At 51.9% G+C, this 17,766-nt stretch overlaps 2 protein-coding genes across 2 annotated transcripts in view; both read left to right on the top strand.

Annotated features, from left to right (window-relative positions):
* LOC133270094 (complement receptor type 1-like) overlaps positions 1-17,766 on the top strand; it is a 33,619-nt gene that overhangs the window by 10,247 nt on the left and 5,606 nt on the right. The window contains exons 2-20 of the mRNA XM_061454976.1: positions 5,439-5,618; positions 6,531-6,722; positions 7,349-7,540; positions 8,423-8,519; positions 8,667-8,752; positions 9,218-9,412; positions 9,684-9,755; positions 10,324-10,350; positions 11,049-11,112; positions 11,281-11,391; positions 11,687-11,878; positions 12,207-12,302; positions 12,878-12,985; positions 13,654-13,964; positions 15,669-15,797; positions 15,921-16,106; positions 16,624-16,720; positions 16,905-16,987; positions 17,240-17,431. Of these exons, the coding sequence (XP_061310960.1) occupies positions 5,439-5,618; positions 6,531-6,722; positions 7,349-7,540; positions 8,423-8,519; positions 8,667-8,752; positions 9,218-9,412; positions 9,684-9,755; positions 10,324-10,350; positions 11,049-11,112; positions 11,281-11,391; positions 11,687-11,878; positions 12,207-12,302; positions 12,878-12,985; positions 13,654-13,964; positions 15,669-15,797; positions 15,921-16,106; positions 16,624-16,720; positions 16,905-16,987; positions 17,240-17,431 (2,610 nt within the window). The remainder of the gene's footprint in view (positions 1-5,438; positions 5,619-6,530; positions 6,723-7,348; positions 7,541-8,422; positions 8,520-8,666; positions 8,753-9,217; positions 9,413-9,683; positions 9,756-10,323; positions 10,351-11,048; positions 11,113-11,280; positions 11,392-11,686; positions 11,879-12,206; positions 12,303-12,877; positions 12,986-13,653; positions 13,965-15,668; positions 15,798-15,920; positions 16,107-16,623; positions 16,721-16,904; positions 16,988-17,239; positions 17,432-17,766) is intronic.
* Positions 1,040-2,603, top strand: LOC133270042 (complement decay-accelerating factor, GPI-anchored-like). The gene is made up of 5 exons (XM_061454872.1): positions 1,040-1,445; positions 1,652-1,711; positions 1,817-1,948; positions 2,052-2,240; positions 2,512-2,603. Exons 1-5 carry the CDS (start codon positions 1,223-1,225, stop codon positions 2,601-2,603), a joined length of 696 nt encoding a protein of 231 aa, XP_061310856.1. The 5' UTR covers positions 1,040-1,222.

Below are 17,766 nucleotides of genomic sequence, written 5' to 3'. Positions count from 1 at the left end.
GCACACCGGGTACTGCAGCACTGCTGGGGTGTGAGCAGCAGCTGCGGCTGAGTCCCAGCCTTTAGAGCTGCTGCATGAGCTCAGGAGGGAGCTCCTCACCTCACCCCCTCATCCCAGTGGGAGGCAGTGGCGTGGGAAAGGCACTGGATGCCAGCAGCATCAATCCCAGGGCTGTTCTCCGCCAGGAAGCAGACAGGGGGAAACAGTTCCTGATTCAGCAAACCCGAGCCCGTGTGGGAATCCGTGGCTAACCTCAGTGCTGTCTGGCATTCGCATCCCCCATCCCTGGCGGTGCTCAAGGCCAGGTTGGACACAGGGGCTTGGAGCAAGCTGCTCTAGAGGAAGGGGTCCCTGCCCGTGGCAGGGGTTGGAGCTGGGGGAGCTTTAGGATCCCTTCCAACCCAAACCATTCTAGGATTCAGCACATGCTCCCATCCTTGCAATGGAAGATGCTCACTCCAAAGCAGAGAATCACCTAAAAACCAGGTTAATAAGAATCCTGGCAGACAGCAAGGTGAAGGAGCTCTCCTGTTATCAGTGTGTGCATCAGTGTGCACATCTGCTTGCTTTAAATTTGCCTTTTCTCCATTCTTGAGCAGACAGGTAACGGGAAAAAACCTGCATTCTCTGTTTCTGAATAGTTACGCAAATGCTTCTTGTCTTGTGTATTCTCACTTAGGTACAGATTAAACGGGAGTCATTTCATCCAGTGTCAGCTTAAAGGGAACGATGTTGCATGGAGTACACTTCCAACTTGTGAATGTAAGGTTAATCCACCCTTATTTCTGACTTTGCTCCAGTAGATCCTAATGTCCAGTCTAAGCCTGTCTTCATACACTGTTTTTGTTATGTTATGCGGCAGCTCCACCACCACCACCGCAGCTGAGAAATCCCCATTGTGCTGCTGACACTGCCTTTCAGCAGTTTTGTTCCCACAAGTTCAACCTATTTTCTCATGACTTAAGGCTGCAGCGAAGTCGATGGGATGAGGCTTGCAGGAACCACCAGCCAGGGCATGGCAAGGGGTCTGTTGGTGCTCTGGGACCCTGGGAATGGAGAAGGAGAAAGATGTGACAACAGAAAGAACAAAAAGAAAGAGAATCAAGGAAGATCTCAGTGCCAGTTTTTACCCCTCGTCAGCTGTCCGGAAGTTTATTGTCTTTGAGTTTTAGATGGACTCAAGAAACCTTTTGCATTTTCATTATTACTAAAGCTTTTAGCAATGCTTATGTTGACCTTTTTCCCTGCAGTAATTACCTGCTCTTCACCTCCTCACATTAGCAATGGAAAACATGACGGTGAAGGTGTAAAAACCTTTGCTTATAACTCCACCGTGACTTACAGCTGTGACTCTGGCTTCCAGCTCGTTGGGAATGGGAGCATCCGCTGTACCAGTATGGACAAAACAAAGGGAGTCTGGAGCAGAGCTGTGCCTGCGTGCAAAGGTGGTTTCATCTGAGTTTAGTATTTATTGTGAATTCAGTATTTAGGATGCACCAGCTTAAAATACTGTGATTGCTTAGTACAGGGTATGCCAGGTGTAAGTCATACTGCAATTTGAAAGAGGGAGAAAAGCAGTGCTGAAGTGAGTAAGGAAAGGGCTGTGTAAGAAAGGTGCGGTGCTAAGCGATGCTTACTCTTTATACCCTAGAGAAAAAGCTACCTGTCAAACTTGGAGTAAAACAAATGGAAAGGAGTCCTCCTCCCCAAAGTGAGTCGGAAGGATCTTACACTGAATCAAGACCCACGTTTCCCAGCTGAATTTGCTCCTTTATCACATTTAAGCCATTTCACACCATGGTTTTCATTCTTTCAGGTTCCCAACAAAAAGCCATCCACCCAGCTAAGAAGAAGGCTTCGAAATGGGAAATGAAGCTCAGCCTTTATAAAAAGTCACTCCAAAATACCATCTCTTACTCCCATTCTTCTTCTTTCTCCAAGACACCAGGTCAGTCCCTGTAGGATCACTGGAGTTCAGGGGAACTCATCAGTGAAACTCCCTGCTTGCTCCTATACCTGGAACTGCCATTTTCGCCCATGTTCCTCTTCAGTGTCCAGGAGCTGTGCTACCTCCCCATTGAGATTCGTTGTTCCTTTGTACAAAACCAAACCCTACCATTCTCCTTGGACCAGCCAAGGATCCATGTGTCCTCCGAAGTACATGGGCATCTCTGGCATCCTCCCCCAAGCTGGCTGCTTTGAGAACTTAAAACGGTCTCAAGTTGCATCATTTTGTGGAAGTAAGTGATTTCTTTTTTGTTGTGTTCTTGCCTTCTATGAGATTTGACTGCATTGACCTCCTCTTACAAAAGCTTTGCTTTGTATTAAAGGTATTTCAGCAGTTTTTTCCTTGCCCTCATCTGATTTAGCACAGATCTGATTTAGCTCAGTTTTTGCCATATTGAAAAGCAAGAGGTAACTTTGGCCCATGTGGCCTTAAGAGTGTTGGGACTTCTCTCCTTGTTCAGCAGCGAGAGGCAATGTACTAACACAGACCTTGTTCCACACCAGCGAGGTCATGGGCAGCCCGGAGAAGCTGGAGGTGGCAGAAGTGTTGCTACAACAGATTTCCTATCCGGTGCAAAGGATTCTTGTACCCATAAAAAGGGTGAGTGTTGGGAATGGTGTCTGGGTGGGGACTGCAAGCATGCAATTGGAAGTGATAACGATCAAGACAGAGCACCCATTGGGAGGTATCTTTTAAAATGATGGTTAGGTTTTAATGTTCCATTAACTGATTGAAAATCACACAAGAGTTTGCCCATTCCCAGCTGAGCTTTTCTCTCTTTCAGCAATTTCCAGCAACATCCTGAATGCAGTCAGGATTCCCTATGGATCTTTTCAGCCTTTCCTTCAGGCTGGGAAGCTGCAGATCTTCAGGAAGCCCCCAGCCCTCTGCAGAGGTTCTGGTGGAGCTCGGTTATATCTCAGCCAGTCCAACTCAGTGTTTCCGCACCTGCAGATCTCCTTGCTCGCAGGCAGCACCACACATACCAGTGCACAGGAGAGGCTGTAAAAGACCCACAGCGATCAGCCAAGATGAGCTGCTCCCTTCACTGCCCAGGAATTCCTGGCTGCAGCATGCTCCAGTTGCAGATACACCCAGGCAGGGTTGTGCTGAAAGCCAAGTACTGACTTCCCCCCTGCAAAGTTAGGAGCTCATTTCTGTTAGGAAACCACAGTATTTTAGATGCTAAATCGAATGTTGATCTGTGTACCTTCCGTACTTGAAGCACTTTCTTCAGCTAAAGTGTTTTCTGTCTCAGACCCAAGTGCTCTGCAGTTCCTATCTCTGTTCAGACATGAACAATAACAGCCACTGGGTACCTACCAGCCATGAAGAAGCCAATTCTGCTGTCCCGAGGGAGGAAGGCCCCTCTGCAACGCTGCGGGCTGGGAGCACATGGACTCCTCCCAGACACAGAGAAGGAACTGCTAAATACACCCTCCTGTGTGGTCACACTGCAAGAGAGAACCTGGAAATGGCAGGGTTATGCTGCTGGCCGGCTACTGTCTTTGCTCTACACTGAACATTAAAGCTCCCAAAGTCTTAATGGGATTTTACTTGCAATTAGTAATAAATGGTAATTGCTTATAAAGGGTAGCCTGTGAATTCAGCTGCCTGCTCTTCCCTTTCCATAGCTGACGCTGTTTTCAGGAAGGTATCAGCTTTTAGATACGTGTTGGCAATGTTCAGATTTGGGGTTCTTTATCAGCACTCTTGTTTCTTTTCTAAATGGCCTCATATGAAAATTTAACTTGGTTTCTTCAGAAAAAGAAAGAAAATGCACGCAGGAATGTTTGGGAATGTGAGTGTTTCTGGTAAGTGATGTTACCAGTAAGGCACACCTGCCTTAATCCTGCTCAGTGTCCTGGTCCTGAGCTGTGGCTCCCCAGCTCAGCCCGGGCAGACCCAGGGACATCTCCAGGAAGGCTCTGGGAGCTGGGAGCTGCTGCCCTGCCCAAGGATGGAAAGGAGCCGAGGTCTGTGGAAAGCCAAGAGCAGCTCCAGCAGCTCAGCCCTGGTTTGCTGGAAAGCTCGTGCTGTTCCAGGTCCAAGCCTCGCAGCGTGAGCACACACAGAGCAGCGTGGGTCAGGCTCCCCTCTGTGCTGTCGCTTCTGCCATCACCATCTGCTTGGCCTGATTTCTGCAGCATGGGGAAGGGATGTCAGGGCAAGATAAAGCCAGTGGCTCTTGCTGGCTCCAGCTGAGCAGGGCAGAGCCGCTATCGCAGGGCTCAGCTGCTGGGGCAGCTCCAGAGCAGGAGGTTTCGGTGCTCGGGCCGTTACTGGGTTAAAATGGGGCAGTAAATGGGGGCAGGGGGACGGGCTGAGCTGGGCCTGATGGTTTGGGCAGGTAGAGATGCTCCTGCATGGCCTCAGGTAGGAAAACAGCCTGGTTCAAGGGGCTCATCTGAGCTCTGTTGAGGAGATTCCACTGGGTTGAACCTCGAGCACTTGGCTCTTCTGAGTACGTAAGAACCCAGCCACTCCCTGAAACCCAAGTGTTGCAAGAGCTCTTTGCCAAATACTTGTGCGCATCTTGCTCTCCCTTGCTGAGGTCATTGCTGACAGCTCTTACAAGAGAATTCCCCTACATTTAACACCTCCTTTTTCCTCTTAGCAACCTCCTGTTGTATTGTGCAGCCACCATCCCAGCTCAGTGACCAGTGACCTGTAATGTGGCCAAGACATCTCTATATGACCTGTCAGCGTGGTCACAAGGAAGTGTTTGAAAGGAATATGTTATCCAGGCTGCTTGACTCCTCCCTCATGAAAACATCCCTTGGCCTCGTTGCAGGTGCTTTTGTTAGGTATGCTTGGAGCTTAAATTGTATTGGAAAGGGAAATCAAGTGGGGGAAGTAAACTAAAATAAAATGATGGAGCTTTCCAGCGGCAACATCAGCGTTTCCTGGATAACAAAGGCAGAGGGAGGCAGATGGGATGCTGCTGGCTGCCCTTTCCTCGGGGTGGGGTGACACATCCCCCTTAGCAGCAGCACTGCTCATCAGAGCGGGACAGGGCAGCAAACACAGCCACAACCTTTCCTTTGGCTCTTCCTGCAATCCGTGTGGAGGGCAGGGAGCCCAGAGCAGCTTCCCAGTGCAGGCATGGAGCTGAACAAACTGCTCCTGTGCCTGCCTGGGCCTTAGGACATCCCTGAGCCTCCCCTTCCATGTGAGGAGCTGCATGTCTAACTGGGAGAGTGACAGTGGAAACGCTGCCTTGTTCTGTGCATGGGTGTTAGAGAAGCAGCTCAATCAGCAGCTTCAAAGTGGAGCTGGTTTAGAGCCCTCTGGTCCCCTGTGCATCCCTCGGACCGGAGGAAAGCTCCCTTCTCCTCTCTCCTTGCAGAAAAACCTCTCTTCCAGGAAGCCTCTTCCTAGGGACAGGCAGGTGATGCTTGGAACTGGTTTGGGAGCCGGTGATCCCCAGAGGCTCAGTGCCCCGTCCCAGATATCACCCATGGACAGCTGGGACCTGCACGGAACTTCACCTCGGGCAGCACAGCCACGCTCACGTGCGACCCCGGCTACGTGCCCCTGGGAGCCACCAGCACGGTGCGGTGCCTGGCCAGCGGCAGATGGTACCCACGGGTGCCCAGCTGCATCCCAGGTACGCACAGATCCCTTTGCTCCTTACCTTGTGTCCCACGGGCCATCACCTGCTTGTCCTTCACTGAAAGCGTGTGCAGGAGCGGGGCTGCACGGTGGTACCACAGCGAGCTGCGCTGCCCCACCTTTGGCGGCTGCAGCATCTCCTTTCCCGTCCCTTCCCTCCCTCCCTCCCTCTCAGCTGCTCCGGGAGGGGCCCCGCTCCCCGCCCTGCTGGGGCCGCTCCCGGCTGCGCACCCGCTGCTCCGCTCCGCTTGGGTCCTGGTCCCGGCGCGCCGCGGCGGTGATGGGCTCCGGCCGCCGCCGCCCGCTCCTGCCTGCGCTGCTGCTGCCGCTGCTGCTGCCCGCGGCTTGGGGTGAGCACACGGGGACGGGAGGTGGTGGAGGGTGAGCACTGGTGTTCCGTGTGTGAGCCCCGTGAATGCACGCGCTCCGTGTGTCTGTGAGCTCCATGTGCTCCACACATGCTGTGTTCCACTGTGGGTGTGTGCTGCGGGGCTTGTGTGCTCCATGTGGGTGCATGTCCCCCCCTACATGTGCGTGCATGTCCCCCCCTACATGTGCGTGCTCCATGCATGTGTGTGCTCCATGCAGTGTAAGCTGTGTGCGGATGTATATGCCCTATGCACGTATGTTCTCTATGTGCTCCACGTGTGCTGTGCTACCGTAGGTGCGCGTTGTGGATGTGCGTCGTGGCTGCATGTGTTTCATTTGGGTGCGTGTGTCCTGTACATGTGTGTTGTCCATGTGTCTGTGTGCTCCACGCATGCTCTGCTCTACTGCGGGTGCACGTCAGGGGTGCATGTGCTGCGCTGTCCTGCACTCTGCGTGTCCCAAACCCATGCTGTGCCCTGCCCCGGGTACTCACGCTGGCAGCAGGCACCCCATTAAATCCAGGTTTGTTTTACTCCAGGTGACTGTGGGCCACTGCCAACCATAAGCAATGCAGAGCCCCTGGAGGACCCTCAACACCGGGAAAGCTTCAGCGTCGGCTCCATGGTAACGTACAGATGCCGTGCGGGTTACACGAAGCTCCCCTTGCTCTCAGATACCATACAGTGCCTTGCCACCTCCCAGTGGTCCAACCTCCCGGAGTTCTGTGGGCGTAAGTATTTCACTTTCTATGGAAAGAGTTGCTTAGAGGGGAACTCTGCTTGTGAAAACATCCACTGCTTGTGAAAGCGTTCGCTGCTTTAGCAACCGCAGCCTCAAGGGTTTCCTCACCCAAAGTGATGCACGATGAAGTTGCTCAGCAGAGAACCTCTCGCTGACCCTTTTTCCCAACCCTGCTTAGGTTGTTGGAGCCATGTGCTGGTGCTCATGCAGCAATAAAAGCAGGTTGTTGGCTCGTGGAAGCAGACGGACGAGGGGAGAGGCTGGCACCGCTGTCACAAGGGTTAGCTCGGGGGAAGATTTGGCACTGCCGGGAAGAACTGGCTGCTCTTCCCACCTTAAATGCTTCAATGGCGAAGCTGGCAAAGGAGGTTGCCCAGTAACCGGTTACCCAGAGAAGCTGTGGCTGCCCCATCCCTGGCAGTGCTCAAGGCCAGGTTGGACACAGGGCTTGGAGCAAGGTGCTCTAGTGCAAGGGGTCCCTGCCCGTGGCAGGGGTTGGAGCTGGAGGAGCTTTAGGGTCCCTTCCAACCCAAACCACTGCACGGTTCTATGAACGCAGAACACTGTTACCTTGGCTTTCTACCTGCACGCTCAGGGTGTCGTTGTCATTCCCAGGCAGCTGCCCCAGCCCCCCCCGGGTGCTTTTTGCTAAAGTATCACAGCAAGATGAAACCCAGAACTTCTATGGAGTTGGTACCACAGTGAAGTACGGCTGCCGCCCAGGCTACAGGAACACCACAGACCAGCTCCCCACCAGCACGTGTCTTGAGGACTTAACATGGTCAGAGGTTCCTCAGCTGTGTCAGAGTGAGTGTCCCTGTGTCATTCCCTTCGCTTCAGCATCCTTCCCCAGCTGCATCCGCGGGGCTGCATTCCAAGTGCTACGTCTGAGTTGTGTTTTAGGATTGCTTCTGTTTGATGATGTTTGGCACGAAACACCACCAGATGCCAGGTTTGACATTGCCATGCTGTGATGTCTGTGGGGTTTCCCCCATCCTTGCAGTTTCTTAAGCATTATAGGCATATAGTTAAAAAACTGGGACTTGTGTAGACACATAATTATGAAGCTGACACTTTACTGTGGAAAAGCCTGAAGAGATACAAGAGCTTCCCAAAGGTCAGGGTAACCTGGAAACAACACTGCCTAACAAAGAGAATCGATAACCAGGGAGGAGGCTTTGTGTAGGCACATTAAGAAACAAGCCTGAGGAATCTCCAATCAGGAAAAACTATCCTTGAAGCCTGGTACATCTTGAAGACACATGGACATCATCAAGATATGACTCTGATGTGTCAGCATAATGGGATTAGAGTGTCCTTTAGGGGAACTATCCTCATTATAGCCTCAGTATAATACTAAAAATCATGCCTATAGGTCAAAAGATCCCTGTCCAGGTTAAAAGGCCCTTCCCTGAGCACGTGTAGTAAGGAATCGATGGTGTAACTATATGTCAGTTAACTGACCAGTCATGGAGGGCTGTGGGAAGTCACTAACCTGAGCTGAAGTGTATGAATAGGTGGCTTGTGTATGGGGTAGGGTGCTAGCTCTGTGGGGTAGCACCCAGCACCCTTGTTGTACACAGACTTGGAATAACCAAACCCCTCAGCTCTGTGCATGAACTGGCTATTGCCCGCTGGGTGATGGACTCTGTTTGGGGATGACATTGGGATAATCTCACTCTTTTTTAGGGAAATCTTGTGGTATTCCAGCAAATCCAGAACATGGCAAAGTTATTACCAATGATCATCTGCTGGGTGCAAGAGCAGATGTAGTTTGTAACCATGGGTGAGTGTGAAGACCCTCCATTCCCATCACCCTGTGTGTGTGCTGGGGCACGGGGCTCTGCCTGTTGAGTCCTAAGCACCTCTGGGGGAGATATGACACATGCTTGGGTGCTGCCAACAAGCAGATTTGGGGATGTGCCTTTTGCAGGTACACATTAAAGGGAGAGTCACCTCTTGTCCGGTGTTCCATAAGGGAAGGGGATGTTGCCTGGAGCCAAATTCCAGCTTGCCAGGGTAAGTGAAGCTCTCCAGCACTTGAAATACTGAACCATGTGTTGATTTTACCGTGTGAGGTCAGGTCAGTATCTCTGGTGTGGTGACAGCAGGGACCAGCCTTGATGCTGCTCTAGTGGGAAGTGTCCCTGCCCATGGCAGGGGCTTGGAACCGGATGAGCTTTAAGGTCACTTCCAACCCAAACCAGACTGGGACTCTGTGATTCTATCATCACTCTTCCCTTTTGCATGTGAAAGCCACAAAGGAGGAACCCAGAAGGGCTGGTGTCCCTGCAGGCTGTGCTGCCTGGTGTACACAGGACAGCAGGTCAGGAAGGGCTGGAAAGTAACTGTGTGCTGAGAGTGGGAACAGCGCTCCTGCTCCTGCTTCCCTCCATTGCAGCCCATGTGCAAGCAGCTCTTGGTTTTTCTCTCTTCACGTTGTGGAGAAAGCATCTCACGGTCACTGTTTTCTTCCCCCCCCAGCTATTTCTTGTCCTCCGCCTCCAGCTATTCCCAATGGGAAGCATAACAGCAGTGGGACAGAGGAGTTCACATACAGCTCAGTCGTGATGTACACGTGTGACCCTGGGCTCCAGCTTGTGGGAAATGAGACCCTTCATTGTACAACAGAGAACGGGGTCAGTGGTGTCTGGAGCAGGCCTCCTCCGGAATGCAGGGGTAAGCATGCCTGGGTAATCATCCTGCTCTTGCTGTGCACTTAACCGGGCTGTAAAGCCAAACAGGGCAGCAGATTCCCTCTGTCCTACAGCTGTATTGTCACCAAGAGGTCCCAGGTGACTCTTCTGCAGCCCTTGTTGTCATAGCCACACATACACAAGTCACCTGCCCATAATAAATTCTATTATCTGAAGTAGTCTCTGTATCATATATAAATGGAGGATTAAATAAAATACAATTTTGACTGGTTTTCCTTTGTTTCTCTCTCCAGTTAGCACTACAGCAGCAGCAAACCAAACCAAACCCTCGGAAGAAAAGACAGCAGAGAATGGCCACTGGCTAGGTAAGAGTCCAGGAGAGCCTTTCTGCCTCAGAAACCTTTCAATTGCACTAACTGCACCCACATCAGGTCCTCTCACTGTTGTTGCTGCCTTTACTGCTTTGGTGGGTCCATTTTCCAGTTTCTAAAGGGGTTGCACGGGCTTATTCCCTGGTCTGATCCCCTTCTCTCTCTGATCCCAACTGCGTGACCCCTTGGCTGATGTGATGCAGGGTTGCATTTGGATGCTTGGATCTCCCTCCATGCAGCCAAATATTTCAGTAGAACCCACTGATGTTATCTTGGCTGTATGTGGATGTTGGTGAGGGTGGAGGTAGCCTGGGGCTATGGACCTCAGCTCCGGCAGTGGGGCAAGGGACTCAAGAGGAGCATAATGATGAGTGTAGCTAATGACAGATTGGTTTAGAGCATTTTGTCATCTCAGCAGTGCTGTGGTTTTCTGGGTTTGAATAACATCATTCTGTGAGCAAGAATTCAGCACACACACACACACACACACACACACCCCGTTTAGTTAGCTGCATTGTTGGCTTCATTTTATTAACGTCAGTGCCGTTGGTTTTTTCTCTAGCAAGTGTCCTCATCCCCAGTTGCATTGGTAAGTAGTTTAAAACTGAAAATACACTTCTCTACCCCAAAGCTGTTATTTGCTGTTCAATCCTTGGAGTCAGTGGTTTTGGTTTGTTCATTTCCTTAGCACTGAGAGACTCTGGTCAGGATTCAGGGGTGGATTTTGCCATTAGGTAATAGAATCATAGAATAGTTAGGGTAGGAAAGGACCTTAAGATCATCTAATGCAGCAGCATCGGCTCGATTATGTCTTAGTATAAAACATTGCATCAAGCGAGGATGACATGAAAGGAGCCAAAGAAGCCAGTGTGAGACCCAAACCAAAACCTGTACGTCCTGTCACTCTTGCATGGATAACGCTGCTTTAGAAAGCCTTGCAGACGTTGAAAGATAAGAGATTAGAGGGGCTTGGAGCATCCTGGTTGCAAAAGGGATCAAGTGCTAAAAGTTGCGAGCATGTTTAAAATAGGAAGGGATTAGGAGGTGCTTTATAAAAGGATCACACCCTCCACAAGCTCAGCACGACCGCATGGAGCTGCGGTTTCTGTTCAGACACAGGAGGGGGTTGGTGTTCTCCTGGCTGAGGGCGGCCTCTGGGCATGGAATCTCAGGGAATTTTGCTGCCAGTCTTTTACCAAACCGTGGGATCTCGCTGAAATTCCACACCGGTTTCTCGGTGCATTTGTTCTGTATTGTTTTGTTCTGCTTTCCTTCTTTATTTATTAGCTCCCGCAGTAGTCCTTGGAATTCTCATTGGGATCATCAAGAGACGGAAAGACAATAAAACCCAGTAAGTGAGCCTAAGCTGCCCCATATAAATCATAACTTTCCCTAAGGGTTTCCTTTGAACTCTGAGTGATGGCCATTGCCTTCGGTAAATGTGTGCATGGTTAGAACGATCTTTCCATGTTGCTCAGTTGCTCTTTATTCTGTGCATTTCTCCTTTCTGTCTCTTCAGCTCTTTCAATATGCATTTACAAAAGCAGGAGACGAACAGAAGGGATCCAGGGATGCACCCAGAGATGAAGGCTGATGGGAAGCAGCCTGTGCCGTGGCATTCCTATTTTTGGTAGGTTTGCTTGTTCATCTGTCCAAAAGCTTGTGCCGCTCTTCTGACTACTCCCACTGCTCCCACCAGTGTTATTTCTGGCCTGCCGTGCCTGACCACAGTGGTACAGCCCCTGGCAGTGTTCAAGAGCAGGGGGTTGGAACTGGATGAGCTTTAAGGTCCCTTCCAACCCAAACAGGCTGGGATTCTGTGACGCAATGAACGCGGTGCTGCCAAAGAGGGTTTCACGGGAGGGTTTCGTGTTGCCCCAAGGGCTCCTCAGGAGGGTTTCCCCCCTTGTCTTCCCCACCTGCAGCCACACAACGAGTTGCCACGTGTGTCCCACATGCGAGGAGCGGCTCCACGCTGCCCTGGCCCCACACAGCGAGCCTGAACGCCGTGGCTGTGCCGTCTGCCAGCACTGGCTGAGCTCCCAGCCTGCAGCACCGCGAACGTACTCGGTCACCAGCATCGGCGATGGGGAGAGCCAGAGCCCAGCAGGCACGAGGTACCGTGGGTCCCTGTGAAGCAAACCAGAGGGAAAGGGCACTTTCTGGGGGGAGAAAGCATTGATACATGGCTAGAGAGAGAAGGCTCAGGGGAGAGCTTGTAACAGTCAATACATGGTAGAGTGGAAGGTGTCCCTGCCCATGGGAGGGGGTTGGAACTGGATGAGCTTTAAGGTCCATTCCAACAAAAAGCGTTCTATGACAGGGCAGCTTTTGCAGTTTGAATTCTTTTGGTTCCTTTCAGCCCTGTTCTGCAGGGCAGCTGTCATTCTTGGAAAGCCACACGCGCAGGTGGATTCAGGTTTTCCTCTCTTTCCCTGTGTTCAGCTCTCCTGCCAAAGCTGTGGATGAGTGGAGGGGTGATGGGACAGGAGGAGCTGTTCCAGAGCAGAGCAATGCAGAGCAGCCCATGGACCATGAAAGGTTTGTCTTCCACTTAAAAATACAACTTCCACTGGAGCAGCTTGCTCCAAGCCCCTGTGTCCAACCTGGCCTTGAGCACTGCCAGGGATGGGGCAGCCACAGCTTCTCTGGGCACCCTGTGCCAGCGCCTCAGCACCCTCACAGGGAAGAGCTTCTGCCTAAGAGCTCATCTCAGTCTCCCCTCTGGCAGGTTAAAGCCATTCCCCTTGGCCTGTCCCTACATCCCTTGTCCCAAGCCCCTCTCCAGGTTTCCTGCAACCCCTTCAGGCACTGGAGCTGCTCTCAGGTCTCCCCTTCAGGAGCCTTCTCTTCTCCAGGCTGCCCCAGCCCAGCTCTCTCAGCCTGGCTCCAGAGCAGAGCTGCTCCAGCTCTCTGATGAAGCAGGATGTGTCAGAAAAGACAAAGAATCACAGGTTTTATCAAAGCCAGGAGGTTTGTGGTGGAGCTGATCCCAGGTATCTGGAATCCTGGGTGGTTCCCCAGTACCAGGGGAGCTGGAGATGCCAAACTTCACAGGGATTTTGGAGTCTCCATGAAGAGACTCAGTGCACATCCTCAGTGGTGCTTCTCCACAGCGGCCACCACGTCTGTCCTGTCTGTGAAAGCTGGATGCGTGCTCATGTGGGTCAGTGTGATACCAGCCCCGTGGTGGCCAGGGAGCAGCCCCAACAGCAGGATGAGAGGTGAGTGTGGAGTGAGGGGTGAGGGTGGTCTGAGGGTTGAGGGTGGTATGGCCAGTGTGGGCACCACGGTATGCACCCAGCGTGCTCAAAACCGAGAGTTCACCACTTAAAATGAAGAAATGACCATTTAGTTTACAAGGAGGTGTTGGTTCTGCTTGCTTATAGCTCTGCGTAAGGGCAAAAGTGTGGTGCCTGCTTGCAAAGCAGAGTGAGGTGAAGCTGGGCTGAGGTTTATTTGGACGATGCTCATGTGGTTTCCTTGGGTGTCTCTCAATCAGCCTGTGCTCCTCAGCTGTCCCCACGGGGATCAGCCTCATGTCACCTGTGGCCTATGATGCTTTTCTCACCCCTAGCCATGGTTAGTTCCACAAAATCATAGAACCAGGTTCTGATTCAAACCAGGTTCAAAGGTGATGATCCTTGAGGTCATCAGAGCCAGCTTGGGAGGGACCTCAAGGATCATCTGATCCAGCCTTCGAAACTGGTACTGAACCAGGTGCTGGTGCGGTATGGCTTGGCAAGGAGTGGTTTCTGACACATGCTTTAGTGGAAGGTGGCTCTGCCCATAGCAGGGGTTGGACCTGGATGATGTTAAGCTCCTCTCCGACCCAAACCAGTCTGTGATTCTATATGACCCCATCAGGGCTCACCCTTTGCTCTCTCCACAGCCCACAAGGTCCCATCTGCCTGCCCTGCACTGACCGCCTGCACCTCTCCCTTGTGCACAGCAACACCTGGAGCTGCTCCGTGTGTCCCCTGGCCAGAGAGGGGACCCAGGTTCACCTCATCCCCCCCGGCACCCCTGGCTGCCACCGCTGCCCCATCTGCGCAGCACCCACCCATGTGCACCTCTGCCAGGCACTCCATGGTAGGGACGGGCACAGGGGCACCCACAATGGGTCACCGCAGCGGGGCCATGCGGTGCCACGAACTGGGTGCTCCTCCCAAAGCCGCATCCCTGCCGCACCGACTAACCCAGATTAACCACTCACTTCCCTATTGCAGGCTAATTGCCAGTGGTTGGAGCACCCTGAGCACCACAAAGCTGGCTGGAGGGAGGGGATGGTTGCTACACTAACTCCTGACGCTGTCGGGATGAAGTTTGGAGTGCAATAAAGGTGACCTGAAGTCAAGTGTGTGACTTCACCATGAAGAATTCCTTTGTGGAAGAGCAGGAAAATCAAAATTCCTGGCAAATCCAGCACCACGTTGGTTTATTAAATACCTTTTTGTTTGCTTTAGTACGAAAAAAAAACCACCTTATTTTTACAGCTTTTGAAGTAAGGCTTGAAAAATCCAGTTTCATTCCACTAGGAAAATATTTTCATAGCAAACACCCTCATTACACAATCTTGCAAGATTTAGTTATATTTTTTAATCACTTTGTAACTGAGTTTTCTTCACTAGAGTGCAGATACGAGTGTGAAATAGCTGTATTTACAGTAAAACTGTTCTGTAAATAAGGGAATATCTGGAACATTTTATACCTAATATAAAAGAAGCAATATCCTGGGGGTTGGGTTTTTGCCATATTGACTAATCAAACCTTCTCATAGAGCACTTTAAAGGCTTTTGCAGTCTCCTTCTTTGCCAGATGGAATCAGGTAATTGCTGCTGTTGCGCTGCAGTGCTATCCTGGTGCCCAGCCTGTCCTAGGAATCAGGGGTTGCTGCTGGAGCAGAGCCCGCGTCAGTACTGGGCAATGGCAGGGGAGGGGAGAGCTTCTCTCCAGGTGCATCCTTCCCTTGCCCAACCCCAAGTATTCCCACACCCAAAACACCAGGCTGCAGCTGCAGCGAGGGGCTCAAGGATTAAACTGTCTGCTCCCTGTTGGTCTGTACTCCTTGTACTCCTTTTGGGGACAAAACTAACAGTGATGGTACAGAAGCTGTAAAAATCACCCTTCTGCTTTGTTGGCGCTTGCCAAGAGACTGAATTTATTGGTGTTCTGGCAAAAGACATTGCTATGGGTAGGACTGAAAGGTGCAGTTACTGATCTTGCTGTTGTGTTTGACATCAAACCAGGATGCAGCAGACTTCCATGGGCTTGTGCTGGAGGCTGCAAACCCGATACTACTTTGAGGAGGAGAGGCAATGGAATCATAGAATCAACCAGGCTCGAAAAAGCCTTTAAAATGATCCAAGTCCGATTATTACCCCAGGACTGCCAAGTCCACCACTAACACATGCCGCTAAGGACATCCCTTTTCGACCATCCCTTCCAACTGGGTGCCTCCAGCGCTCCCTAAACCTCAGCTGGTTGAGGGAGAGGTGCAATGACGAGATGTGGGCACGGTGCAACACACGGTGGCCGACAAGTGCTCTCGACGGGAGGACCGGGGGTGGCTTCGATCCGCTCTCGAGCTGAGCACCTCCCAGCGCAAACACTTCCGCGCCTTTCGGCATCACTTAAGGCAGATCGTGGGACGGGCAGGATGCGCGCTGGGTTAATGAGCTCCAAGGTCAGAACAACCCTCCTTCAGCACCGGGGAGAGTCGGGGGGCAGACCTGAACCCCAGCGCCTGGCCGCCTCCCGGGCGTTAAGCGGGGTCATTTCACACCACGACGGGAGAAAGCGGCCGCGGCGTGGGAGCCATCGCCCCGCGGGGCTCAGCAGAGCCAAACCCCCCCTTCCCTCCGCAGCCGGAACCTTCCCCGCTAATTGTGCTACAGCCGTGACGAGATCCGGCTCTGGCCGGGCCCCTCCCGGCCCGGAAAGGGCCGCTCCGGTGCGCGGCGGAGGGCGGCTGGCTCCCGGCCATGGAGCTGCGCTGGTTCTGTGCGGTGCTGCTGGTGCTGCCCGGAGCCTGCGGTGAGCGGGGAACCAGGACCGCGAGAAGGGGGTCTGGGAGGCGTGGGGCTGGGGCCGGGGCCGTGGGTGTGCGGGGAAGGGCTGAGGCGAGACCCCCCCCTCCATCATCCTCTCTGCAAGCAGGGGACTGCCCGCAGCCGCCGCGGTTTGTCTTCGCGGAGCCCGCAGCGGCCCCGCAGGAGCCCTACACCGTGGGGACCGCGCTGAGATACAGATGCCGCCCGGGGTACACGATGGCCAGGGGCAAGGCCCCGGTAGTCACCTGTGGCTCCAATTCCAGCTGGTCGGTGGACCCCGACTTCTGCATCGGTGGGTTCACCCCTTGCGGGCTCTGGGACTGGGGGGAGGGATCTCTGCTGCATCCCAGACAGTTGCGAAGGATGCTCTGGGTTACCGGTTTTAGGGCAGTGGACAACAAGTGCCCACCTCCTTAGAAACTTTAATCTCTGGGAGATGATCTCTGCCCTTCTTAATGACTTTACCACCCGGTGATATAGCGTAAAAGCTATAGTAGATTTGCACAGAAACAAGGGATGGCGTGGAAAAGGTCATGGGAGTCTGATGCCCTCCTGGTAATGCATCTTTACTACCCCTGGGGTCAGTACCTATCCCCTTCTGCTTCCCTTTGGACCAAGACCTCTGCCCTAAGACCACTGCGCTCTTGCCAGTTTCCTTTCTCACTGTGTGTCTTGGATTTTTATTTGCCCTTAGCTTTATCTCTGCTTTTATTTCCTTTCTATTTGTGTGTGAGCAGCACTGTCACCTGTTTCATTATCATATATATAATATATGTGTGACATATAATGCTGACCACTTGCCCTTCCAGGGAAGTCGTGTGGACCACCGGACATCATGAATGGGAACTTTGAGTATACAACAGATCTCCTGTTTGGGGCCACAATAACCTATACTTGTAACACTGGGTAAGTGTTGGCTTGGGATCCTGGGGAGATGATGCTTACAGACAGCACCTATGAGGGACTCAGAGCTTTTTAATAGCTGGGGCCTGTTCCTGAGGGTTCTGCTTCTCCAGATAATCTTGTTAAAACTGTAACTTTCTGAATTTCCCAAGTTTTTCCAAAGAGACTCAACCTTTTCTTTTCTTAGGTACCGATTATTTGGGGCACCGTCTGCGCAATGTGTCCTTAAAGGCAATGAAGTTACTTGGGATAAGTTTCCATACTGTGCCAGTAAGCAGATCTTCAATGTTTTATGTACATCTCTTCCTGGAGGCTATTACAATATAACTGGTAGTTTGGGAATGGCAGGTGGATGGTTTCTTCGTGGTTCCTAATGCAAATTCCATTAGCCTTTAATGAGACTGACTCCTTATCTCTCCCCCAAACAAGCATTCTCAGTGGAGCTGAGCAAATTGAATACAGGGGCCAGCAGCCGCAGGTAGTTTGCTGCTGTTCTGACCCTGTTCTTTCTTTTCCATGCAGTTATTCCGTGTTCACCACCTCCTCCTATCATTAATGGGCAGCTCAACAATGGGAACAGAGACTTCACCTTTGGCATGGCTGTAACCTACAGCTGTAATGAAGGGTACGCTCTTATTGGAGATGCCACAATTCACTGTACAGCTGATGAAAACAAGGAGGGACAATGGAGTGGTCCAGCCCCTGAATGCAAAGGTAAATGCTCTTTCTCTCCTCATTCTTTTGACTTTGTTTGTCATCCCTCTCCTGCTCTGTACTTGCCCAATGAGCTCCCAAACATGAAAAGGTTGATTTGAGTCTAAAAGGATTCCCAGGGAGTTTAATACAGTGATTAGAGGCAGAGCTTGGTTTAATGGATGCTTCAGCCCACAGGCAACCTCCCTCTCCCTGCCCATGGCCAGGGCTTCCTGCAAATGAGAAACAAAGCTCTCGTGTATGCAGTCCCTAAATGACATCTCTGTTCATGGAGTACTCGTTCCCCGCTGGGGACCTGCCTCCCTCAAAGTGAAGGGACAGCAGTGCTCTTAGGA

The sequence above is a fragment of the Pezoporus flaviventris genome, unplaced genomic scaffold (assembly GCF_033815535.1).
Source record: "Pezoporus flaviventris isolate CSIRO_AGI_PZ_B2104156 unplaced genomic scaffold, CSIRO_AGI_Pfla_v1 ptg000017l, whole genome shotgun sequence".
In the NCBI taxonomy this organism is placed as follows: domain Eukaryota; kingdom Metazoa; phylum Chordata; class Aves; order Psittaciformes; family Psittacidae; genus Pezoporus; species Pezoporus flaviventris.
The sequence above is the reverse complement of the archived record's forward strand: the minus strand, read 5'-3'. Positions and strand labels throughout refer to the sequence as shown.

Bases quoted from the DNA above. Each gene is read 5' to 3' on its own strand.
- LOC133270042 (XM_061454872.1), top strand. From the start codon at position 1,223: ATGCTTATGTTGACCTTTTTCCCTGCAGTAATTACCTGCTCTTCACCT. The intron at 1,712-1,816 runs GTGAGTCGGAAG...TCATTCTTTCAG, and splicing joins AAGGAGTCCTCCTCCCCAAA to GTTCCCAACAAAAAGCCATC. The intron at 2,241-2,511 runs GTAAGTGATTTC...GTTCCACACCAG, and splicing joins AGTTGCATCATTTTGTGGAA to CGAGGTCATGGGCAGCCCGG.